This window comes from Onychostoma macrolepis, chromosome 16, assembly GCF_012432095.1.
Source record: "Onychostoma macrolepis isolate SWU-2019 chromosome 16, ASM1243209v1, whole genome shotgun sequence".
NCBI lineage: Eukaryota > Metazoa > Chordata > Actinopteri > Cypriniformes > Cyprinidae > Onychostoma > Onychostoma macrolepis.
Genome location: NC_081170.1, coordinates 1274904 through 1302488, shown reverse-complemented (window position 1 = coordinate 1302488; position 27585 = coordinate 1274904). Strand labels below are relative to the sequence as shown.

General features: G+C 40.6%; 2 protein-coding genes across 5 annotated transcripts in view; one reads left to right on the top strand and one right to left on the bottom strand.

The window, feature by feature from the left end:
- The window catches only part of LOC131521347 (tetratricopeptide repeat protein 24), an 87263-nt gene that overhangs the window by 14589 nt on the left and 45089 nt on the right, over positions 1-27585 (top strand). For all 4 annotated transcript variants that reach the window (XM_058745972.1, XM_058745970.1, XM_058745969.1 and 1 more), the window contains exon 6: positions 10737-10865. In XM_058745972.1, coding sequence (XP_058601955.1) covers positions 10737-10865 — 129 coding nt within the window. The remainder of the gene's footprint in view (positions 1-10736; positions 10866-27585) is intronic.
- Positions 20252-24931, bottom strand: LOC131521361 (tripartite motif-containing protein 16-like). Its single transcript, XM_058745990.1, has 6 exons — positions 24359-24931; positions 23904-23999; positions 23590-23823; positions 22531-22736; positions 22389-22408; positions 20252-21007 (listed from the first exon to the last, which is right to left on the bottom strand). Exons 1-6 carry the CDS (start codon positions 24929-24931, stop codon positions 20481-20483), a joined length of 1656 nt encoding a protein of 551 aa, XP_058601973.1. The 3' UTR covers positions 20252-20480.

Below are 27585 nucleotides of genomic sequence, written 5' to 3'. Positions count from 1 at the left end.
TTGTATCTGAACTGTAAATCATGCTTTTTATAGTAATTTTACAGTTTAATAGTTTACCATAGACATTGCCCTACCCCGCTCATATGGTATTAATTTTATTTGTGCAGGTCTTAAAAAGGTCTTAAAAAGTCTTAAATTTGAGCTTAAAAATCCTGCAGAAACCCTGATAAATGCCTCAGAGAGCCGCTTCTGGGACAATTAAGAAACTTGCTGGTATAAACCCAACACAAGTATTGACTCAAGCGCTGCAATCAGCTCCGTTCCCGTGTCTGAGCCGTGACGCGCCGTAGACTTGTGCAGAGCGGAGCGCGATTGAGCGTCATCATTCCTTCCTCTGTATTACTAGTTTTAACGCCAATAAACATGACCGAACATCTCATGCCTCATGTAATCGCTCAGTCAGTGTTTAAACCACGGAAAAAAAGGGTCACGTAGCATTTCATTTACCTCAGCAAGTCATCAGTGTACGGAGCCCTTTACAGGACATTGTGGTGGGAAAAATTCGAGGTGAGTGTAAAAATTCAGGGTGGGAGGAAAAAATAATTTTCAAATGTTTTGCGTTCCCTCGCAAAACCATTTGAGTTCGGACAAACTCTTCCTGTTTACTTTACAGCTTGCAGTGGAGCTCGTATGTTCACAATGGAGAGTGAACATACGAGTTTTATTCATAAAACTCATAGAGTTTTATTTTGAACTTGGATTCAAATAAATTAATAAGTCAGTGCTTAGTTCAAGGCACGGTTTTGGGACATAATAAAACTCTTAATGTGGCTTAATGTTTTAAAACGTTGACTTGGAAGACCAAATTCGATAATAATAAAAGCTGATAAAATTATTAGGCTAATATTAATAACCTTATTAATAATATTACTAAGCAGAATAGCCCAGAATATGAACGCAACGCCCTGCACGTAAGCTTTTTCTCCCCCACAAAACGCTTAAGGTAGGCTATAATGAAAACGGTGATTTAAAAATACCAAATCCGTTGCATTCATATTCTGGGCTATTCTCCTTTATTAATAGTAATATTATTAATAAGGTTATTAATATAAACCTAACAATTTTATTAGTATTTATTATTATCGAATTTGGTCCTAATGTCACTGTTTTAATACATTAAGCCACATTAAAGCGTTTTAGAATGTCCCAAAACCGTGCCTTGAACTAACCACTGACTGACTGTATTTCTTTATACTTGAGTCAAAGTTCAAAATAAAAACTTTATGAACCGCTCCATTGTGAACATACGAGCTGCATGAACCTTTCATTATAGCCTACCTTAAGCGTTTTCTATGGGGAAGAAAAGGCTTAACGTGCAGGCGTTATGCTCATATTCTGCTTTATTAATAGTAATATTATTAATAAGGTTATTAATGTTAGCCTAATAATTTTTATCAGGATTTATTATTATCGAATTTAGTCCTCCGATGTCACTGTTTTAATACATTAAGCCACATTAAGCATTTTAGAATGTCCCAAAACCGTGCCTCGAAATAAGCACTGACTGTATTACTTTGAGTCCAAGTTCAAAATAAAACTCTATGAACCGCTCCATTGTGAACATACGAGCTGTAACCACTGCAAGCTGTAAAGTAAACAAGAAGAGTTTGTCCGAACTCAAATGGTTTCGAGAGAACGCACAAGTTTTGCGAGAGAACGCAAAACATTTGAAAATAATTTTTTCCTCCCACCCTGAATTTTTTCCACTCACCTCGAATTTTTCCCACCACAATGTCCTGTAAAGGGCTCCATATCAGTGACACCATATACTCATTATATTTTACTAAACCTGTTAATCTTAATTATTTAATGTATGTTTAAATTAATCTGTTATGAAACATGCTGTGACAGCCAGTGTGTAATTGAATATATTTTAACAAATAGCCTAGAAATTAAATTATTTATGTTAATTTAAAAACTGCATTATGTGCAATTTACATGTTTGCATACATTTAAAAAAAAAGTTGAGTGTTGATCATCTATTTAAAAATAAATACCAATTAAATTTAAGTTTGGGTTAAGTTGTTAGGCCTAATTGTAACCTTATAGGCAAGGCAAGGCAAGTTTATTTATATAGCACATTTCATACACAATGGTAATTCAAAGTGCTTTACATAAAAGGAAGTGAAATAGTCATTAAAAATAATAAGAAATTAAAAATAATAAAAATCAACAATAAAAACAAAGTGATTTAAAAATTTATTTTAAAAGAATGTAAAACATTTAAGAATAGAAAGTGATTATACATAGTGCAATCAGTTCGGACGTAGCACAGTGCTCATTCAACAAATGCACAGCTAAACAGATGAGTTTTGAGTCTGGATTTAAAAGTGGCTAATGTTTTAGCACATCTGATCTCTTCTGGAAGCTGGTTCCAACTGCGGGCGGCATAATAGCTAAAAGCAGACTCCCCTTGTTTTGTGTGAACCCTTGGTATTTCTAACTGACTCGATCCTAATGATCTGAGTGGTCTGTTAGGTTTATATTCAGTGAGCATATCTCCAATGTATTTAGGTCCTAGGCCATTTAGAGATTTATAAACGAGTAAAAGTACTTTAAAATCAATCCTAAATGTAACTGGAAGCCAGTGTAAGGACCTGAGGACTGGTGTAATATGCTCAAATTTTCTGGTTCTAGTCAGAATCCTGGCAGCAGCGTTCTGGATGAGCTGCAGCTGTCTAATGGTCTTCTTTGGAAGGAGACCATTACAATAATCCACCCTGCTGGTGATAAAGGCATGAACCAGTTTCTCCAAGTCTTGACTGGAAACAAAACATCTAATTCTTGCAATGTTTTTGAGATGATAGTATGCTGATTTAGTTACAGCTTTGACATGACTACTAAAACTAAGGTCTGTCTCCAGAAACACTCCAAGATTTTTGACTTGGTTTTTAGTTGATTGACCCCTAGAGTCCAAGGTATGCATTAGAGCCCTGCATGGGCCTCAAATTTAGGCCCTAGCCCGGCCCTGGCCCGAGATGCTCAGGCCCTAGCCCGGCCCGTGTCCGACAGCTTATCAGAATTACCGGCCCGAGTCCGACCCGAGCCTGTCTTTTTTTTTCTTCTCCCAAAACGGCTTGTATTTCAGCTGTTAAAATAGTTCAGTTTTGTATGTAATTGCAAAGTGATTTATATTTCGTTTTTTTTCCTTTTTTTTAATTTTTTTTTTTATTAAGTTAATTTTGAAAAACATTTGGAGCATTTTTTGTTCGTTAAACAAGTTATTTCTTTCTTAAAGTAACGACCAAGCGGCCAGCGGCAGACCGGCAGGCTGATCATAGCATGTTTGATCAATTTAGCCTTCTCAAATCATCACGACTTGCCTAAAATAAAATCTATAGATATACTAAAACAGTTCAAGCATATAACAATGTTTAAAGTTAAACCTAGATAAATGCTGCATCCAGTAGTTTGTGCGGAGAACGGAAGCTAAAGCGCAGGACATGGAGGCACCAGCGCAATCAATTGCATTTTTTTTTTCAATGGAAACAACTTAAAATAGGCCGTAATTTTTGCTCATAAAGGTAAGAGTAATACATCATTCGGAACTGTAAAGGGTCTACTTCTATTTGTGTGCACTCACAATATCAACAAAACGTTGTGCTTTTAAGAAAACGATACGCTTTCTGCCGTCTCGTCTTGAACAGGAGAGCTTCACAAAAATGAACCGAAAGTCAGCGAATACATGCCTCACAGACATGATAAATATATCTATAGAAAGCTTTAAATTACTACTTAACGAAATCAAATCGAAAACAAAAACTCATTCATTATAATCATAATCCGTGAAGATGCACTTCTCTCTAAAGGCGCGTCTAATGAGGAGATGAATCCACACTGATGCAACACTGACACAGAAAACACTAGTTTATTAGTAAGTAATTCAAATATCTCCTTACTATTTCCCTCGGACACATTCATGGTAATTACTTTTGCTGGGGCTTTACGGCAAGCTTTATTGCGTGTATTTGAATGCAGAACAGCTGCGCTGACGGCACGATCGCTGCTGCTGGACACTAAACACCGTCGAGCCGCTCTTCACAGTCGCGGCACGGTCTCGTGTTGTTTCCACCAGCGCAGCGATTTTTTTTTCATCACTAATTGATAATAATAATAATTCCTTACATTTATATAGCGCTTTTCTAAGCACTTGGCTTAGACATTGATGGATGTCTAAAATATAAAAATAAGGAGAAAACTAAAACAGGCCCGAGGCCCGGCCCTCGTCTGAACTATGACGTGAAAATTGGCCCGAAGCCCGGCCCTAGGGACGTAAAAAAGTCGGGGCCTGTTGGGCCCGGGCCGAAATGCAGGGCTCTAGTATGCATTCACCTTGATAACTTCATCTTTGTTTCCAAATGCAATGACTTCAGTTTTCTCCTTATTTAACTGAAGAAATTTCTGGGACATCCAACAGTTTATTTCATCAATGCATTGGCAGAGGGTGTCAATGGGGCTGTAGTCATTTGGAGATAAGGCTGGGTAAATCTGGGTATCATCAGCATAGCTGTGATAGGCAATTTGGTTCTTTCTCATTATTTGACTTACTGGGAGCATATACAGGCTAAACAAGAGCGGTGCAAGAATTGAGCCTTGTGGGACTCCACATGTCATGGACGTCCACTTAGACTTATGCTCTCCTATACTCACATAATAACCTCTCCCTTCTAAGTATGACCTGAACCATTTGAGTACCATCCCAGAAAGCCCGACCCAGTTTTCCAGTCTCTCTAGAAGTATGTTATGATCAACAGTGTCAAACGCAGCACTAAGATCTAGTAGTACCAGCACTGATATTTTGCCTGAATCAGAATTGAAGTGAATATCATTTATTATCTTAATAAGCGCGGCCTCTGTGCTGTGATGTGCTTGGAAACCAGATTGAAAATTGTCCAGGTATCCATTTAAGTTTAAGTAGTTGTTCAGCTGATTAAAAACTACCTTTTCAATAATCTTACTTATGAAAGGAAGATTTGATATTGGTCTATAGTTGTTCAACATTGTGTTATCAAGATTGCGCTTTTTCAGAAGGGGCTTAACAACTGCAGTTTTCAGGGAGGGAAAAGTCCCAGAAAGAAGTGAAGCGTTCACCACTTCTAAGAGATCTGCTTCTAAACAGTTAAGCACACTTTTGAAAAAAGATGTGGGAAGTGTGTCAAGATAGCAGGTTGATGATTTAAGGTGCTGTACTATTTCTTTCAAAATTTTGCAATCAATTGCTTCAAAAACAGACATAGTCACTTCTTATAATGTAAAAGGCCTCCATAGTTTTGCATGAGCTGAGGTAGTTTCTTATCACTAAGAAAATTTGAACTATACATTTAAAGAAAGAGCAGCTTGTTCAGTAAACCACTGTTTATTAAAAAAAAAAAAATCATACCGAACCGTGATAAGTGTGTTTGTGTGTCTATAGTTTTCATTTATTTATTTCAGTTTTATTTGTTAAAGTACATCAAGTTAAACTAAAATGAGAAATGTTGCCCTGGCAGCTAGCTGAAATACGTTTATTATACTTTATTTAATTTTCATACTTGCAAACTAGTTGCTTTTCGGCGAAATTCACCGTTTTGAGTCAAAATATGTCATGTGAATAAAGCTTGCCGCACGAGTCCTAAAAGTGAAGCCAGAACATTTCGATGGCTGCAGTATACTGTAGGTCATAAACCCCACCCTCTCCATGTAATCTAATGGGACGTGAGACAAACTACATAATCAAATTACACTTCAAATAATTTTTTCCCAAAGATGGTTTCCGTCATTTGAGGTAGTTCTTATTGTGCTGATTTATGTTTAAGTGTTAGTTTTTCTAAGAAGTTTGCTTTTAGGTAGTTATTTGATGCTATAAAAACGGGGTGTGGTGTCATGATTGTGATCTTGTGATTGGGTCTGCGGGAGTTTGGTTTGGAGTTTGGGTAGACGGCTCCACCTCACGGCACTACTGCGCAGACTCTGGCTCCAAACTGGGGGCCAGGAGAGAGAAATAGCAAGCTCATAGACTGGAGTGACACGACAAGTGTGTTCGGCCAAGTCCCTTTCTTGGTTCGACTTGAAGCAGCACTGCACAGACCGATCATTGTATTACATCAACGCACCGTGAGAGCTTTCTTTATTTCATTGATGTCACACACTGATCGTTCTCCACGGTGCTGCTTCAAATCGAACACATCTCATCTCACAGCCGGTCCATTTTGATGGCACACTTACGCTCACATCCGCATGTAAACACGTCGTCGGCGTGGAAGTTCTTCATTGTGAGTGAAGCAGACACAAATTTCGTAATTTGTAATACAATATTGACTGTTTTTGCTCAAATTCGCTGAAGTTTCAATCAAAGCCACATCAGAAGTGTGTCTCCCAGCAACACACAGCGGTGTTTCGATACTGAATGAATCCATGTTTTTGAACAAATCAAGTGAGTCAGTGATTCAGTAACCCATTCATAAAGACAGATGCCTCGATTCTGAATGAATCAGCCATTTGAATAAATGACTAATAACTCGCTAATTAAAACAGTAATTTACTGTCATCTACTAGTGGTTTGGTTCCATATTTAAAAGTATTGCATTTTTCCCAACATTTTTAACTTGTATGTTCAAAAATATTTAAAACATTAATCTTATAAAATTATTTATGCATTTGAAATTTTGTGGTGTAAATGCATTTATGGCACCTCAGCTTCATCAAACAGTCTGTGTAAATATATCTAATGTCACTTCAGATGCAGCTTCTGTTTCCTCTGCAGTGAAAATATGGAGTTTGTTGATAGTATGCGCACTCTTTATATTCAACATTGTTCTGTCTGTTCCAATCTTTATAATTGCAGTGAATAGTGCCCCTGTTTCTGAATCTGAAAAAAAAGTATCCAACCATCACAAAACTACTCCACGCGGCTCCGGGGGGTTAATAAAGGACTTCTGAAGTAAAAAATGTTGATTCTTAAAACTTTACAAGGCAGTCGAGCGTATGACATATGCGTAACGAAAGGCGAACGTATGTGATGGTTGGATAGTTTTTTTTTCGGATTCAGAAACAGGGGAAAACCCCCCACACCCCCGTACAAGGTTTATATTCCGAACTGTGTCACCTTTTTGACCTCTTGTGAGTTTGCAGGTATGAATTTTATTTCAGTTAATGTTTATTTTACTTCCAGTAATGGAAATGTTTTTTTTTTTTTTTTTTTATGGGTTAAGTTTTAATTTCTGTTTTAGTTAATTATAATAACTCTGTCACATATGCAGTGAAATGTAAACCTGGTCAGTTACTAAATTTAAAAAAATGCTAGGTAAAAAAAATAAATGAGGGCTACAACAAAGTTTCAAAATGCCTATTAAGGAAATTAACGAATAAGACAATCATTTAAACCAGGGCGTTAGAATAAAATGTTTTATAGACAATGATGTCTAATAAAATCACATTCTGCTAATTCTTCAGGGGTAGTGTGAGAATGTCTATTGATCTACTGCTGTTATGTTTCAGGGCTTGAATTTCGGCGCGGGATTGCGGGGATTGCGCATAATTTAAACCATTCCCGCAAATTTAACTTTTATAATGCGAGAAATTCCCGCACAATATTTGCTTAATCTCAGATCAAATTATGAAATACATCCACAGCAGCGAAAAAAGAAATCACCGGTTCAAACAGTCCATCTCTAATTTAGAATTTAATTCCACAAACAGCGCTGCACCGGTGTTCTCTGACTGTGGCTGAGTCCTGCAGCATCGGCGTGCTCTCCGCGGCCTGCGTCGCTCTGATCTTATTCACACAAGGCTGTGTGACGCGCTCTTATATTCTGAGCCGCACGCAAATGCGACTGAAAACTACTGCGTGCGACTATGAAAAAAATATTTATTTTAGATTTGCAGATTTGAGTAATGTCACAGACATATCTCATGAATCCTTTCATAAACGAACAAAGTAGACACAATGTAAATAAGAGATTCATTATGCAGTGTAGAGAGCTTTGTTGATTATAATGGAACTTTGTGAGATCGCAATGAACTAAGGAGAGTGACAGATTTAATTATTAGTAAGGGAGTTTGTAAATGTGATATTGATTTAATACAACAGTTCAGTAAACAAGAAGTTAATATTAAGTGACTTACATTGTCTGACTATAACACTGTTGCCTGATTTTGCTCTATTTCCTCGATGAAAATAGTTTGAATCATAGCCACAGCTGAGCCGCTACACATCTCCATTCAAACACAGCGGCGTCTCCTTTATGAATGAACAGGCGTTTTTAAACGTATGTAGTGAGTCAATGATTCAATTACCCATTCATAAAGACAGTCACTTCCTTGATTCCTGAATGAATCAGCCGTTAGAACGAATCAATTTAATGAATGATTCAGTGATCAAACCAGTGACTTGTCGCCACCTGCTGGCAGTTTGTTTAAATTTTGACGTATCTTTCAGTTATTCAGATAATTTAATATTTCTATAACCTATTCAAATTGTATATTTAAAATATTAATCTCAACATGAATTTATAAATTTAATTGCACTCATACCAACTCTGAGGCTCATTAAACGTCTGAAAATACACAGACAAGCCACTTTTGTGTTCTTCTGCTCCACCTCTGTACAAATTAATTTTGTTAATACTGATTAATTTGATTGATATCTTATTATTCTTATTCTAATTAGAAATTTTAAAAAGCTTATAAATATGTATTTTTAAAAATTGAACAAAAAAGATGACATACTTTTAATAAAGTTAGAAAAATGCCATAAAAATAAAATTCCCCTGTAAATCACTTTAAGGAGTCAAATATCACCCTGTAATGGGATGGCTAATTTTTGATCATGATTTTTGATTAAACATTAGAAAAAAATTATTAGCCCATATCATAGAAAGCTGAGACATTCCTTCATTCAGAAGGCATAAAACTGAAAGCAACTCAAAATAATGAAACATTAAGTGACATATATTAGTTGAGTTCTTAATGTCAGTTTGAAGGAGATCATGATGTGTTTTGTATAAAATAAAATAAAAATTTTAAAAAGAATTTAAAAAAAAAGCTGTAAGAAGTAATTGAACTGGAATATATGAAATACACTGATTCTGAAAGGCATTCATAAATAGTTTTAATACAGTTCCTAATGTCAATTTGGAGGAGAGCATCAAAACTTGTTAAGCTGTTTTAAAAACCATACATTAAAATTTGTAGACATAAGTAAATGAAGACGATTAATTTAGCCCCGATGTCAATTTATCCCCCCCCCCCCCCTGAATCTATAAATCCCCCCCATGTGACCCATGTAAGGGGGGAATTCCCCCCAGTTTAAAAAACGAAATTCAGGCCCTGTGTTTTGAGCATGTCATCATGATTACTGTAATATCAGTGTTTTCCACAGGATTTTGTGAAACTTAATTTTTAATTTAATTAATTAGCATATTTATGACATCATTGTGTCGGGTTTGCGTTCAGACAAGTTTTGTCACTTCAGATCTGTTCTACTCTCTGAACTTTCACATACTGTAATATAACTGAATGCCAGTGTTGGGGAGTAGCTAACGACAAGTAGCGATGCTACTAGTGTAACTAAATTTTTCAGTAGCGTCGCTACTTTTAAAACAGTGCAGCTTTTTCAGTAGCTAACTACTTTTTCCAGAAAGTAGCGGTGTAGCGTGACAAAACGCTACATTCTGTTTTGTGTTCTGACGAGTCACGAGCCTGTAATACATTGAAGCAGTGCATTGTCTTCTTCTGACTAGATCACAAACTAAATTTGTTCATTACCGCCATCTGTGGTGATATCACGCATCTTGCGCGTCTTTCCACCAACAAGAGATCGTCTGATGAGTTTCCAAAGGATGTACAGGAGTGGATATTTCACAAGAATCAACTGTAATTTATGCAATACAAAGATTAAAATGCAATCTACGTCGACGACTTAAAGCACATACAGGAGGTGAATAATAGCCTTTTTAAACTGATTAATTTTCCTGCTTTATTGCACTCTATATCAAAGGTCTTACATTTTACAATGATGAACCGTCAGAAAATAAAAATAGCGATATAGTAGTGTGCTTATCATTTGGCAAAAGATGATTCCACGCAAAGTGCAGTGTTCTCGCGCACAGCTGATGATTGACGTCTCAGAGCGGCTCCATTCACAGTTAGTAAATACCGCATGTGCTGTGAGTTTAACCTGCTTATTTTATGACTCCTCCATATCCAGTTTAAGTTGCATTCATTTTGTTTTTGCATTGATGTTACACTTGTAGCAGTTTTGCACTTTGACAGGTCAGTTTGAGATAATATAACTATATAAGTATTTTTTTATTATTGTGTGTATCGGATAGTTTACAAAATCAAACGTTTGGTACACTTTTTGTCATTGAAATGACTTGGAAAAATTGTCCCAATAAACCTGAATTCACCCTAGTGTTTGAAATTATGATTGCATTACAATGTGTTGTTTTAAACTCCAAATATTTTACTTAGGCCTATGACTTCATTATATTTTACTTATAATGTCATTATAATTCTTCATTAACAATTATTCAGTTATCTGTAATTAATAGTAATAATAACAAAAAAGTTGCTAAAAGGGTCTGAAAGTTTGCTAAATATAGTGCTAAATGCGCTCGTGTGTGTGAGACGTGGGAGCTGATGGGAGGGGGCGGTGGATATTTGTGGCGGTCAATGTGTGGATATTGTGGCAGGCCGCCACAAATAAATCAGTGTATGGGAAACACTGAGTGAGTGACGTGTGGTGTGTCCCGCAGGCTCTCTAGGCAGTCGTGGAGCTCAGGGTCGCTGCTTCAGTAATCTGGGATTCGCTCTGGTGGAGCTGGGAGAGCTGGAGGAGGCGTGGGAGAGTTACCTACACGCACAACAGGCCTTCAGAGACACCGGTACTGAACCACTGACACACACACACACACACACACACACACACACACACCGACCAATACTGAAACACTGACACACACACACACTCATGCTGGTATGAAACCACTGACACTCATAAACACACACTCTCTCCAGTACCACTGACACAAACACACTTGTAACAATTTAAACTTATCTTACTTTAAGTCTTATTGTTACCAAAGGATTCCTTTTGGGTAATCTTGTTTTAAACAGCTTACCAACCATCAATTCAATAAAGCATGTGCAAAACATAAGACTCTCAGGGATTCAATGCATGTATTAATAAACATATAAACTTCAGACAAACATTGTTCAACCCCACAGCACAATGAACAGCACATTGGAAGGGAAATAAGTAAATTGAGTCCAAAAGGCAAACGCTGATATGAGTCCATGAGTCCTATAAAGCAGGGGTTTCCAGCGTTTTTTACACCACGGACCGGTTACGGTTTAAAAAAAATTTGCGGAACAGGGGTGGGGGTGGGGGTCTTTAAAACAGGTCTATTCATTTATAGAGGTCGACCGATAGTGGATTTTACCGATACCGATAGCTAGGTTGGACCACACCATACCGATTAATCAACCGATAGTTTTCAAAATGGATACTGAAAGAAAGCTAGTGCTTTACTATTTAAAAAAAAAAAAAGCAGCAACAGTACTGAACCATATGGCCTAAAAAAAAAATCCCAGATTTTTTCACAAAAAATCCGATTTACGATTTAAATCGATGTGACCCTTTTTGATAAGTTCCTCTTCAGGAACTCGAGCTGCGTCCAAGAACGCTAGGGGAACGCCTCCAGCGAGACCGCGCTCTGATACAAATGTAATCTGTCCAAAGGATGGGCGAGACGTCACGGGCGGGTGACGTAACGACCAGGAGGCATAAAAGCACGTGCGGTGGAACCGGCGTCAGCTTTTGTCATTCAGCTACCGCTACTCTGTGTGTGTGTCTGTCGATCTGTGTTGTGAGTCTTATTTAGTGTTGTTTGTCACTTGAAATAAGCTCCTCAATGTCTAAAGTGCAGAGAAACTAGCACTTGGGCGAGAGCAGATCGCATTACAGGCTGTATGTTTTTCACTAACAGTCCGTGTGTGGTCTGCTTGAGAGCAGAGCACGCAGAGTCAGCTCTCGAGGGAGCTGCCCGCTTGTGAGCGTTTGTCGCTGCGTATGCTTACTCTCAGAGGGCTCTCTTTGAGGAGGGAGCTTTCAAATGCGTTCCTTGCGTTGCCGGCCCGCTTTCGCCGAGGCGGAGCAGCGGCTGCGCTCGCGGGGATCGCAGATGGATCAGGTGGAGGGAATGAAGACGGGCGAGCCCCTATCTTCTTCCTTCCCATCAGATCCAGCGCCCGCTCTCTGTGTTCGGAATGGCGTCGATGAGCTTTGTAAAATCGCAGTGTTTGCACGAGCATTGTTTGCACAAGCTTATTATGAACGAGGTTGTCATTATAGCAGTGTCCCTGCTTAGGAACGGAGTTCGCGCTGTCAGCTCGAAAAAAAGGGGCTGATCGTGCTTCTCCCCGCCGTATGATCTCGCGGTTAAAAAGAAACCGGTCGGCGAATGAGATCGCGGGGATCGCACATAGATCTGGCGGACGGGTTGGAGACGGGTTCGCCCTCTCTCCACCTGCAATCCCCAGATCTAGCGCTCTCGCTCGGGGCTGGAAGCCCGCGGTGCGGTTCTTCCCCCTTTGAGTGAGAGCTCACTGTTGCAGCGCGCGTTGCCGAGGCATTATGTCATTCTCGTTCGTTTCATGAATTCTTTCATATCAGACCATGTTTACTTGTCTGGTTGTTTTTCTCCATTTAATTTTGAGGAATTAAATGATCTATTTCATCTAACTAGGAGAAGTTAGATGTGTATGTGTAAGGAGCCTAAGAAAACTTGGGATTTTCTCGAGTGAGAGCACAATGTTTTACTTCTCTTCCTCTGAGGAGGTTGATGTGGTCAGCAGGGGCTGCTGGGCGGAGCAGCCCCAACCGTGTTCCAGCTCCTCATATAGGGAGCCGAGGCCGAGGCCTTCTAGCAGAAGGCGGATCTGCGGACCGTCACTCTCGCTGGATAGTCTTTGGCTAAAACATCCTGCTGCCTATGGCCCAGGACTTCTGAGGGCCGGCCCCTCTGGGGAAGAGCGGCATACACGGTGCCCGTCTCTCCTCAGTGCCCTCAGGAGATCGGTCTGCCAACCCTGCCACGTACGGTGTTCCAGGGCACAGCGATCTCCAGCGAGCATACATCTCAGTTTCTTCTGCCCGGAAACGTAGCGGAGCTGAGATGCTCGCCACCCCTTCGGGGGTCTCTAGAGCAGCTAGTTTGGCTTTCTCCTGCCGATGTGCCGTTCCAGGATACCGAACTAGCCGCTCTGATTATAGCAGAGGCCAGTCTCCAGGGACTGGTTCCCTTAGTAGACTATTTGGCAGCGTGAAAACTACTACCAAATGTGTCTCCATGGGACCTGCATACTGTAGAAAGAGGCTACAGAATCCAGTTTGGTTCTCCTCCGCCTCGTTTCAACGGGGTGAATCCCACGAGCAGGTTCTGGTAATGGAACGAGAAGTAGAGTGCTCTCTTGAGAAAGGAGGCCATCGAGGTGGTCCCTCCTTACGAAAGAGATTCCGGGTTCTACAGCCGGTACTTCATAGTTCCCAAGAAGGATGGAGGGTTGGCGTCCCATTTTAGATCTGCATCAGTTGAACCACTCAGTCAGCAGACTGAAGTTCAAGATGCTCAAACAGGTCGTGTCTCAGATCAGGTCCGAGGACGGGTTTGTCTCGATCGATCTAAAAGACGCATACTTCCATATCTCCATCCTTCTCACTCACAGGGAGTTCCTGAGGTTTGCTTTCGAGGGCGAAGCTCACCAATATCGGGTTCTTCCCTTCAGCCTAGCACTCACCCCGCACTTTTACAAAGTGTGTGGATGCCGCGTTAGCTCCGTTGTGGCTACAAGGCATCCGCATATCCACTTTGGTTGATTCTCGCTCAATCAGAGCAGATGGCGGCTCAACATCGAGATGTTGTTCTTGCTCACATGACAGTGTTGGGGTTAAGACTGAACACCAAGAAGTGTGTGCTTTCTCCATTACAGAGAACCACTTATCTTGGTGTGGTGTGGGATTCGACCACGATGCAGGCACGTGTGTCCCCTGCTCGGATCGAGTCAATCCTCACAGCAGTCAGGAGAGTGAAAGAAGGCCAGTCACTCAACAGTGGTGGCTCAAGACCAAGGGGTTCTCCCCAAGGGGAAAACCGCTTCACATGATCAAGGTCACGTGGTGGTGCCTACGTGCCTTAGACATGTGGAGACATCCTTGGTTCTTGTCTGAGGGCCCGGTGCTGGGAGCTCCGGGTCGCTGCATACGCTAGCGACGGACGTGTCCCTCACCCTGCCCTCAGTCTGTGGAGTACTCGCTGTCTCATGTGGCATATCAACTGCCTGGAGATGCTGGCGGTGTTTCACAGAAACACTTTCTCCCAGACCTAAGAGATCGCCGGTGTTGGTGCGATAGCACCAAAAACACAGCGGTGGTCTCTTACATCAACCACCGAGGAGGTCTGCATTCACGCCCCCTGTACAGGCTGGCGTACCAGATCCTTGGGTGGTCCCAGGACAAACTCCTCTCGCTGAGAGCAGTTCACATGCCTGGGCATCTCAGTGTGGGAGCAGACATCCTGTCGAGGCAGGGGCTGAGGCCCGGGGAATGAATGCTTCACCCTGAGGGTGATTTGGAGAGTGTTTGGCCAGGCTCAGGTGGACCTCTGCTCCCGGGAGTTCTGGCGAGAGTGCGCTGGGACGAGGTCAGTCTACTTCTGGTAGCACCGTTCTGGCCGGGCCGAGTATGGTTCTCGGACCTGATTTCTCTCCTCGACGGCTCTCCATGGGAGATTCCCATCAGGAGGGATCTTCTCTCACAAGCGGGGGTCTGTCACCCCCGCCCGGAGCTTTGGAAGTTGTAGGTGTGGCCCCTGAGGGGGCACAGCCCATAGCTTCCGGTCTCCCAACCGAGGTTGTTGAGACCTTCCTCCAATCCAGAGCTCCCTCAGCGAGGAAACTATATGGCTTGAAGTGGAACATTTCACTTCTTGGTGCGGAGACCGCCAGCTCGACCCAGTCAACTGCCCGATTGGTACAGTTCTGGAGTTCGTGCGGGCCTGTTCTTCCGCAGGGTTAACCCACTCCACCCTGAGGGTTTACGTGGCGGCTATACCGGCCTACCGCACCCTTCTCGGTGGCCTTTCAGTGGGTAGGCACCCCCTAGTTACATGTTTTCTCCACAGCACAAGGGACTTGTACACCCTGAAGTGAAGTGTCACTTCATGGTGCAGAGGTTGCCAGCTCGACCCAAACAACTGCCCGTTTGGTACAGTTCTGGAGTTTGTGCGGGCCTGTTCCTCCGCAGGGTTAACCCATTCTACCCTGAGGGTTTACGTGGCGGCTATACCGGCCTACCGCGCCCTTCTCGGTGACCTTCAGTGGGTAGACACCCCCTAGTACATGTTTCCTCCAGAGGCTGAGGCCTCCGGCCAGAGAGCGTTTGCTATGTAGTGGATCAGGATGCTATTCCATAGCCTCGAGTCCTCTGCTCTCCCCACTTGGGGATCAAGACTCACTCTTCAGAAGTTGGCCTTCGGGACGCAGGCCCCGCTCACCTAGCCACCTGTGGCCTTTTTTCTCTCGCCCTAGCTGTGCTCCATCCACACTAGGCAGGGATTTGTCAGTCTGGCGGCGTAGGGATCTCGTTCCCCTAGCGTTCTTGGACGCAGCTCGAGTTCCTGAAGAGGAACGTCTTAGGTTACGTATGTAACCCCAGTTCCTCGAGGGAACGAGACGCTGCGTCTCAAGTCCATACTTCCGGCATCCCTACGAGCGGTTGCTTCATTCCTGAAGCTGACGCGGTTCCAATATACATTTTCCTCCCTTGTATTTATTCTCCGCAGTGAGTCAATGTCATGGACGTAAGGGCAGAGCAAATTTAAATATCTTTGTAGTCTATATTTTCATTTTGTAATCCCGCTGTTTTGGGTATTTAAAAAAAAAAAAATATATATATATATATATATTTGTAATAGAGCAGACACTGACTGTTGTTCATGTATTTATGACCTCATTTGGCGCTTCAGTAGGCTATGTGTAGTAAACGAAACTGCGCGTCTGTGCATTCATTCAGGTGATCACGCAGGATTCATATTTAAATGGTATTTTTGCAGCTTAACATTTACAGATACTAGTTCATATCGCGATTTGATATAAGTGTAATGACCTACTTTTGATTTATTCATCCAAACTTTGACAAATTCAATGACATTCCGCGTTATACAGTACATTCTGTTTTTATAACTAGATTCCGCAATTCCGTCCGCGTTTTCCGCATCGCGACGCTCACGAGCGGTGTAGACACGGTGTGAGTTTTTTTATGGGTTATGTTATAGCCCTGCTTGTTTTTTAAAATGTTTTTATGAAATCTCTGTATTGTTCATATCATCGTATGATTTACTGCCATGCGAGCCACAAATTAAAGCTTGGCGGGCCGCATGAGTCTCGTGAGCTGCGCAACACTGCTTTAAGGGATCCGCGTTCTGCAGTACACGTCATCTTTCTGAACACGTTGGGATGCGGCGAATTGCGGGAGTATCACGAAACCCTACCTAAACTCTAATATGGCAAACGCGCGTGGGGAAGGCTGAGCCCATTCGGGACTACGGGAGCGTCGGCGGATGTTAAAGAGAAAACCGATTTTCATTCAAACAAATCGACGTGAACTACACATTCGAGTTAATCGATAAAATCAATTTATCGTCCAGCCCTATTTACTATATTGATCATTAAAGTTATTTCATAGTTTGCTAATGTTAAAAGAAGAAACTTTAAAATTTAAAAATGTAGCCTATTAGTAGCTAATAATGAATGTTGAAATGAACACACTAACAAGGAACAATACTTCTACAGTTTTCATTAATGCTACGAATGGACTCTTATTGTTAAGTGTTACCATTTAATTTCAACAGTCACGCTTAAAGATGGCCATCTTTAAATATCTACACAAGGCCATAGCATTTAAATTATACATATGGATATTGTATGTGTACTCATCACACACTTTATTTGCTTCGATTTTTTAACACTTGATAATCATCTAATCAAAAAAAAAAAAAGCCGGACAAAAGCGCAGCGCTGCGTCTAGGAGAACTCAGAGGTATCTCACACACACACACACACCAGACGCTTTGCGTTCAAATCAAGTGGTGGTCTAAAACAATTTATTTAATCACCAAATGGATATAAGTTTGCTTCAAGAATGAACAATGTGGCATAAATGAGTTTGAAGTTTATTAGAGCCACAGAAAGACAAACGTTTTGCTGAAAAATGCACAATACATAATTTATAGCCTAGGGTGAAGTCATTATACATTCACAACGATTTGGGACAAATATAATGTAATTTAATAGAAAACTATGTGAATGGCGCTCTGTTCCGCGGCAGGCTTTTCTGTCGGCTGTATTTAAATGCGAGTCTGGAGTTTCCCGCTCTGTGCAGCGTGCAGTGTCACGTGTCAAAATAAACAACACGTGCTGTCAGTGATTTCCGCCTCTAGAGGCCGCTCTCGTACTGTATAATGCCAGCGGACCCTTCTCAGCCACTCCAGCAACGGTTTCAAACCGGAAAACTATCGGCATGGATTTTTGCCGATAACCGATAGTTGTGGCAATCAACTATTGGTGCCGATGAATCGGTCGACCTCTATTCATTTATACTGTTATCAGCACATGTTGAAGTAGATTCGTTGAAGTAGACTTGTCGTCTCTGAGGGAATATGCGCTATTAATGCAGCGTTAGAAAACTGTCAGTTTTTTTACTTTCACTTTCTGTATGACTGAAGTGTAGGCGTTCACCGGCATAACTACTGCGCAAAGTTTGCACGTTGCTTGTGATAGCTATTGGCATGCCTTCATGGTTTAAAACAGAAATATTTCCAGTATTGAGACGTAACCGCAAACCCCCATGCATATGTATCTTAAAGCAGGGATACATGAAAGATGAATCAAATCGGTATGCCATGCTGTCTGAAACACGTTTCTATGCTTGTGCGCGCTTCGGGTGTGTACGAGTACAACGTGCAAGTAACGAATTGAGTTCTGTTTCGTTTCTTCTTGTGGTTTTAAATAGCTTGAACGTGTAAATTGGCAAATTAATCTGCGAATCACATGCTGAACGGTGGGGTCTGGACCTGGCCCGTATATCACGGATCAACTGCAATCTGTTTAAGCCCTAATAGCCTATATGACAGATCAGGGCAATCTTTATTTACTAATTTAACATGAAATCGTCAAATTGCTACTCCATATCAAATCGCATACAACGAAAATACAGAATAATTAGAACAATCAGTTACGCACAATAAATAACAGAGCATCCCAAGAACTTTCTCGCGACCCGGTAGGAATTCTTCCACGGCCCGGTAGTGGGTCGCGACCCGGTGGTTGATGACCTCTGCTAAAAAGTCACAGATATCCAAATACCATCCATCAGAGCCCATAACAAAGAAGCAGTCCAAAAAAAACAATAATCCCAGCAAAAAGTAAGAAAAATACTCGATCAGTCTCACCCACGTTGTCTTCTCAGGGATTCCTAGATCCCACCTGCAATGCTCCAGGAAAAAAGGGAAAAATAATCCACAAATGATCCGAGACAGAAACAATGTCCTTGTTCACTGAAAAATAGGCCTCAACCCCCCAATTCAGGTAATCCTCCAGTCAATGGCCAGATATATGTTAAATCCATGGCACTGACACTAGTGAGAGCAAGGCATTTCCCAGCACCTTTGTTTGCCAGCCTCTCAGAGCATGCCATGTTAAACCATGTTCCATCACCTTCTAACCAAAATGGCCACCAGTTCCTACTTCCTTAAATAGTGGCCTTTTTCAATAAAGCCGCTTTTCCACTATCGGGCCGAAAGGTTCTCTTTGCTTAACCGTGCCGATCCGGGCCAGTCAGCACGGATACGGTTTCGTTTTCCACTGCGGGGCTGATAACGGATCTCTGTGGAATGCGTCAGTCGTTGCCGTGGTAACACAAGTGTTTACATATGATATGAGGTGTAAATAACCACTGCGTTATGGAGGATGATCAGAAATTTCTTCAGATTTTATTACTAATTTGCGTTTACATTGCTCAAAATAGCGCGCTTAGCAAGCTACGGAGAAACTAGCAGCCAGGCAACAGACAAGTGACAGATCCTGAGTGGCGAGGTCACGCACACGCACTCTTACCAGCATGGTTGTCTAATTCCGGGCTGAGAACGGTTTGTAATCGTGCCGCGCCGTACCAGGCTCACGTGGAAAAACAACTGGAACCGTACCTGACCGTTCTTAGAACCGTTCGGCCCGATAATGGAAAAGCGGCTAATGAGTCCCTCTTATTCCAAATCAAAACAGTATACAAATATAAATAACCATAACAAAAATGTAAACAAACAATTATCACCGCATTATTAGGAATGTTTGAAATGATTTGAATATCTGAAATGAACACTATTTCTCTGTTTTGTGGCCGTGTCACACACTCTCACACACACAAACACACACACACTCAATTTCAACAGCTTGAAATTTCATGTCATTTACAGGTTTTAACCACTGATCTATAATAGAATAAATTATTAACAACCTGTAACCTTAAAAAAGCCCAAATTCCACAGTTAACAATTACAACGGCAAGTGTTAGTTCACCCAAAAATGAAAATTCTGTCATTAATTACTCACCCTCATGTCGTTCCAAACCTTTAAGACCTTTGTGCATCTTCGGAACACAAATATAAGATATTTTTCACCCTCCACAGACAGCAATGTAACTGAAATGTTCCCAGGCCCAGAAACACAGTAAGGACATCAGTAAAATAGTCTGTGTGACATCAGTGGTTCAGCCATAATTTTACGAAGCTACGTGAATACTTTTTGTGCACAAAGAAAACAACAAGAAAAACCCACAACTTCTCCAAGTTACCGACCTCCACCATTATCGAGAGTACCATGACACATGCGTGTTCACTCCTCTGCTTGTAAACAAGGCGCAGCGCATGCGTGTTCTACGTCAGCAGCACCACACACGTGTTGTGGCACTCTTGTGAATGGCGGTGGACACTGACAAGGAACAGGAGAATTGTTGAATAAAGTCATTATTTTTGTTTTCATTGCGCACAAAAAGTATTCTCGTAGCTTCGTAAAATTACGGCTGAACCACTGATGTCACATGGACTATTTTACTGATATCCTTACTACATTTCTGGGCCTGGGAACATTTCAGTTACATTGTTGTCTGTGGAGGGTCAAAAATATCTTAATTTGTGTTCCGAAGATGAACAAAGGTCTTACAGGTTTGGAACGACATGAGGGTGAGTAATTAATGACAGAACATTTTTGGGTGAACTATCTCTTTAAATGCATGATAATAAAAACAAAGAGTAAGCAACAGCACGCACATCGATCTCAAATGGGTGCTTGACTAAAAAACAAGTAGAAGCATATTAGAAATGCAATGTTGGCAACACCAAAGCTCCAAAAGTATCAAAGAAATTTATTTTAAAAATGTTTTAAATAATTTAAAATAGTTTCACTGATGATCCAGAACCAACATAACACCCAGGATAGAGTGGCTGAGTGAATGTGGTCTGGACTGTGTGGATGAGTCTCATTGTGTCAGAGACGCTGTAGAAGGACAGAGTTCCTGCACTGTGATCCACAAACACACCTATTCTCCTGATGATGGGCTTCACAGGGAGATCAATCCATATGTTATTGTGTCCAAACGTGTGTCTGGAGGGAGTGCAGAACAAACTCCAGGACTGATCATTGAATCCAAACCCACACTTATCACCCTTCCTGCTGATGCTCTTATATGACACTGATATTAACACACCGCCAGACACATCATTCACGCTCCACTCCAGCTCCCAGTAACAGCGTCCACACACACTCTCTCTACACAACACCTGAGACCACGCATCAAATCTGTCTGGATGATCAGGATACAGCCGATGTGTGCCAGTGACAGTCATCACTCTGTTGTTCTCAGACAGATGGATGTGTTTATTCACTGTTTTCAGATCCAGAGTGAGCTGATGGGAATCTGATGGAGATAAAACACATCAGAATCAGGAATTATGAATCTGTTTAATTTTTTCATGTAGCTGATACTGCTTCCCATGATTTACTTATTTCCTGCCTCTCTGATGTGGGTATTTATGGTGCTGTTCTTTCCTGGTTTTCTTCTTATCTCTCTGATAGACAGTTCTACATCTCAGTGCAGGATTTTCGATCCCCTACAGTCCATTTGAAACAAGGTGTCCCCCTGGGATCTGTCCTTGACCCACTATTATTCGTTATTTACATACTATTCCTGCATCAAATCTTGTACCGACATAGCTTTAATTACCATTTATATGCTGATGACATCTGTAGGTCCGCTCTATCCCCTCAAATTGACAAAATCTCTGCTTGCGTATATGAAATAAAAGATTGGCCAATCTCTAATTTTTTAAAACTAAACATGGATAAAACCGAAATCATTATTGTTGGAACCCTAACCCTAATTTCTTATGACTTTTCTTGTGAGATAGCTGGTACAGATTGTCTTGTACTGTTATTTTTGATTTATCTCTCCTTTCAAGCTCATATTAACTCTGTCACCAAATCCGGATTTTTTCAGTTATGTCGCATTGCCAAGCTCCGCCGTTTCATTAGTGTTAAAGATGCTGAAACCATTATCCATGCTTTTGTTACATCCCACCTAGATTACTGCAATGCCCTTTTATCTGGTTTACCCGCCAGTTCCACTTCCAGGTTACAGTATATTCAAAATTCTGCTGCTAGACTACTCACCCACACCAAGCGCTCTGCCCACATCACTCCAATTTGGTTCATTCTCCACTGGCTTCCAGTTGTACATCTTACTAAATACAAAATTCTCCTGCTCACTTTTAAATCGTTGCACAACCTGGCTCCCCGGTATCTCTGTGAACTGCTCCTCCCTTATACCCCAACTCGCTCATTACGCTCCTCTGATTCTGGTCTTCTAAGTATCCTCAGTATCACTTTGCTTCAATGGGGGTAGATCATTCAGCATTGCTGCACCCAAACTATGGAACTTTCTCCCCTGATCTCTCTCTGCTGCGTCAATAATATTTTTACATTTAAATCACTTCTTAAAACTCACCTGTTCTCTTAATATTATAATTTGTAAGTTATGTCCTACACCTCTTTGTTTTCTGAATGTTATCGTTCTTATTTTGTGTTGTTTTCTTTTTGTGTTTCATTCTGTTTTTCACTCATGTTAATGTTTGTCATTTTTGTTTATTATGCTGATTTTCTTCTTTTCTAATTGAATCTTTACTGTAAAGCATTCGTAAGCACTGAAAAGCTGCTATATAAATAAACTCTTCTTTCCTCTTCTACAGGAAGAACATGAACACACTCAGTGAGTTTTTCTGCTTGTTTTCTTACTGACTTACATTGTAGGAAGTGGTTCCTGGTCCAGAGAACAATGTTGGTGACTGTGACTGTGGAAATCAACAGACATGAACAGTGTGATTCTCATGATCCTGCATCCATTCCTAAGACATTGCTAACATGATGTTCTCCATGATATGAGATGATGATGGACTGGTTTCTGAGAGCAGATGAATCTCCAGGACTTTACCTCTGTCTGAGATCTTCTTGAGCTCCTCTTTGCAGAAATCCTCCAGTTTTTCTGGCAGCTGATGGACAGATTCTCTCAGACCATCAAAAGAGACGAGAGAAATGAAGGGATTGTCATTTCCATCTGTAGATTCAGGAGGTGCTGAGAGAGACTGGAAACTCTACAGAAGACAGAAATCAAAACTCATCAGCTCCACACTTCACCCAATAACCTGCACCAACATCAGATTTGTGCGGCTCTTGTTTAATTGACTGATCTTTAGTAACTCACCTCAATCCAGCACTTTCACAGCATCAGCTTCATTCTTCTCATATTCATTATATCACATTAGTGCTACAGATTCTAATATTTGCCACTTACACTACATGTGAACTTTCTATGAAATAGTTTGGATGATAAAACATTCCTAAGAACATAAATGTCCAGCTAACAGCTCAAGCACATCAATGGAGTTTCATTGTAGGGTTGAGTAGATTTCCTCAGGAAAAGCAGCTCAAAAGCCAAGGTTAGATTGATTATCATTTATAACTTTAAAACGACACTGAAACTTCACAAGGACCCTTAAGACCACAACCACTTCATGTTTGGGGTCTTCATGGTCAAATTCAGGCCAATAAATATCAATTTGATCAGGTTTGAGGATCACCTGATCCAATTTTGATGAATGGGTACTGTTGAGTGCACTGATTTCATCATGACGTAATAAATCAGAGGGAAAAATTAGGTAAACGCTGAAAATAAAAATTTTGAACTGTTGGTGGCGCTAGTGGTGTTTGACAGCTAAATATATCTTCTAGATTCTTGAAGAAAGAGCTCAGAGAAATTATTCCTATGAGATTTCCAGAGCTGGAAGCCATTTGTAAGCGGCGTCTCTTTCAAAAGAAGTTGATCAAATGAGAGTCTGACTGATGATTATATAATAAGACACTCATGAAATGTTTCTCTGTGAGTCTCGTGTCACAGCAGGATCTGCTCAAGTCCACTATGACCCTGTTCTTCTAGATCTGTGTTACCTGCAGGAACTGGATGTGATCCTGTGTGTGTGAAAGCTGCTCCAGCTCAGCGTCTCTCCTCCTCAGATCATTGATCTCCTGCTCCAGTCGCTCCAGTCGTCCTTCAGCTCGACTCACTGCTTGCTTTTCCTGATCTCTGATCAGCCGTATCAGCTCAGAGCAGCTTCTCTCAATGGAGCGGATGAGCTCAGTAAAGATCCTCTCACTGTCCTCCACTGCTGTCTGTGCAGAGCGCTGTTAGGACACACAGTGATTCAGGCTTCAGTGAGTTTGAACTGAGACGGAGACAAACTTCTCTTCTTCTCCAGACTCACCTTCTGAGACTCCACAGCCTCTCTCAGCTGCTGGAGATCTTTCTCTCTCTGCTGGATTCTCTGCTGGAACGTCTTCTGCGTCTCCTTCAGCTGCTTCTGCAGGACAAACGGATGATAGTGAATGTCACAGAAAACTACTGGCACTAAATCATCATGTGAACAGATGAATCCAGTAAACGTTGGGTGAGGCAGTTTAAAGATTACTAATCTCAACTGATAAGAAATGGCTGTAGATTCAAACTCCAGAAATGATGATTGTTTACAATCATTGTACATGAATTATCATGAAGATTAAAGCCTATTTCACACTGTAAGTGTAAGTATTATAAAAGTGAAACTGACACAGACATAAAGCTTCACACTGGCAGTGTTTCTAAGCTGCAGCTCTACACAGAAAATAAACAAACTATCGGATCACTACACTGAGTATTAACTTGATCACTAGTTTGAAATACCTGTTTCTCTGTCCTCTGTGCTGCAACTGATACAATGTTGTGGTTTTTATGTTCATCCATCGTACACAGCACACATATACATTTCTGGTCAGTGCGACAGAAAACCTCAAGGATCTTCTCATGTTTCTGGCAGATCATCTCCTGCAGTCGTCCAGTGGCATCAATCACTTTGTGTGGCTTATGTGAATGAAATTCCTTATGACGGTCAAAATGAGTTTGACAATAAGAGTTCAGACACACCAGACAGGACTTGACGGCTTTGTATTTTCTTCCAGTACAGACGTCACACTGCACATCTCCAGCTCCAGCGTCACAGTCAGCAGAGAGTTTGGTCTTCATCAGTTTCTCCACCACTTCAGCCAGCATGGTGTTTCTAGCTAAAGCAGGTCTTGGACTGAAGGTCTGTCTGCACTGAGGGCAGCTGTAGACTCTCATCTGATCCTCCTGATCCCAGCAGCCTGTAATACAGCTCTTACAGTAACTGTGTCCACACTGGATGGTCACTGGATCCTTCAGGAGATCCAGACACACTACACACGTGAACTCTTCCTGAAAAACTCTGGCTCCTGCCATTTTATTGCTTGAATACAGAGACACAAACACACAACAGCTCAACTACACTTCAGTTTCTTTTTCCCTGAACTGATGAGTTTAAATACTTTCCTGGTTCTGTGTTTGAGTGACGTGAGTAAAACAGGCGTGTCTGTGCATCTGGAAAGCTCCTGTAGAGTTTAATCAGAGATCAAACTAAACTCTACGGGAAAGTGACTCTCCTGTGCTCAAAATTGCCCCTATACGCTCATTAATTCTTCCCTACATTAGTCCACTAATGCAGTCCAGTTGAAGGTGTGAATGAAAACATACACGAGTATAAAACAAATTTCATGGTTAACAGTTTAATGTTTAACAATAAATAAACAGCGGCTCATGACACCGGAAGACAAAAGAACACAAATCACTGGAAATGGCCGGGACTATAAGGTAAATAATGAAAATGATTTATTGACTGTGTGTAATCATTTGAATTGAAAGATAATTTTGATAGTAATAATTAGAGGTTGATCCATAGTTGATTTTACCGATACCAATAGCTAGGTTGGACCATACTGGTCGATACAGATTAATCAACCGATAGTTTTTAAAATGGACACTGAATGAAAATTAATATAGTGCTCTACTATTTAAAAACAAAGTACTAAACAAAGTACTTACTTTGTAAATGAAAAATAATTTTGATATTAAATATTAATTTGATATTGATCATTAAAGTTAGTTCATAGTTCATTAACTAATGTTAACAATACCAACCTCAAAATTTAAAAATGTGTTAGTAGATGTTGAAATTAACATACTTTAACAAGGAACAATATTTCTACAGCTTTTATCAATCTTAAAGGGCACCCATTATTAAAAATCATTTAGTTTGGACATAAATGTGTTGGCAGTGTGTGAACACAACCACCCTACAATGAAAAAAATCCATCTACTCCTTATTTTTTTTTATCCCCATTAAACCAAATCAGTCTCATTAGACATGGCGTTTTGACTCTCTGACCAACACTGCCATATAAGCAGAGACCCCGCCCTGAGTGAGCTGCACACAATCTTAGTATAGTACTCACATGCTGTGTGACAGCTGCTTTAGATGTGTGCGCTCAGAAAATCGTATATGAAGTTTAAACTAATATGGCTTTAAAACACATGATTTCAGCATGATAGACATGATAATCAAAACAAAACAGATGTTTTTTTATCAGAGTATCTGAGGAACAAGCTGTAAAGGCACAGCCCTATTCTGGAAAAGGGGGCGGGAAGCAGCAACTATTTTGCATTTAAAGAGACATGCATGAAAACAGTGTGTTTCTGCTTCTTCTCAAAATAGGCATTTTCAAAATTATATAAATGATCTGAGTGGTATTTTGAGTTGAAACTTCACAGACACATTCTGGAGACACCTGAGACTATTAAATCTTGTAAAAAGGGGCATAATAGATGCCCTTTAATGTTACAAATTAAGTCTTATTGTAAAGTGTTACTATTTCATATCAACCGTGAAGCTTAAATATAGCCATCTTTAAATATCTAAACAAAGGCCGCAGCATTCATATTACATACATATGGATATTGTATGTATACTTTCACACTTTAACTGTTTCCATTCTAGAACATTTGTTGATTATCTAATCAAAATAACAAAATATGTTAGTCACACAGCAGACAAAAGCATCTAGTACAACTCACAGGTATCTCGCACACACTTCAAGAATGTTCAAAAAAGTGGCGGAGATTAGTGTGGATTTCGGTGTTAAAAAACCCCCAGCAAAACGGACAGAAAAAGTGCAATCTATATTATAGCTCTCACTGATGCATACAGACTTTATTAGAGCCACAGAAAGACAAATGTTTTGCTGAAAAATGCACAATACACAATCTTCCAGCCCAGTCTTCATGTACATTAAGAAACGATTTGTGACAAATAAAATGTAATTTAATGGAAAAATGAAAAAGGAAACTTGCACTACATTATACTGTATACACACCTTTTCGTTATCAGTGTTTTAAATCTGCATCTGAAGTGTCCCGCTCTATTCAGCATGCAATGTCACGTGTCAAAAGAAACAGCACGTGCTTGTCAGTGATTTCCACCTCTAAGAGGCCACTTTCATACAGTATAATGACAGCAGAGCCTTCTCAGCCGCTCCAGCAATGGATGCAACTTGGAAAAACTATCTGTGTGGATTTTTGCAGATTCATTCATTCATTTCACTTTATTTATAGAGCACTTTACAACTGCACCTGCAGACCAAAGTGCTGTACAATCAAGAAACACTCATTAAAACACACGACTTAAGACAACACACATTCTACTAAATAGAAGTTCCAACAATCAACTATCAGTGCTGATTAATCAGCAAAACCGATACATCAGTTGAACTCTAGTGATAATAGAAATGATTAGTGTGATACTACAGTAAAAACTAAATGACTTATTTCCATAAACAAACAGAGATTGAGAAAAGCACAAAAATACATTGTCTCTCAACAGGACTCACACACTGATCTTCCTGTCTATATGAGGATTTATTTCACACATTTATTCTGACATGTTATTTCACTGACAAGTTCAGCGGCAGTATTAATGTCATGAAGAGAAAAGAAGATACTCTATAGCTTTGTCTCATTTAGAAGGCTGCGTCCTCCGGAGGTCTCATTCGAAGGGTGCATAC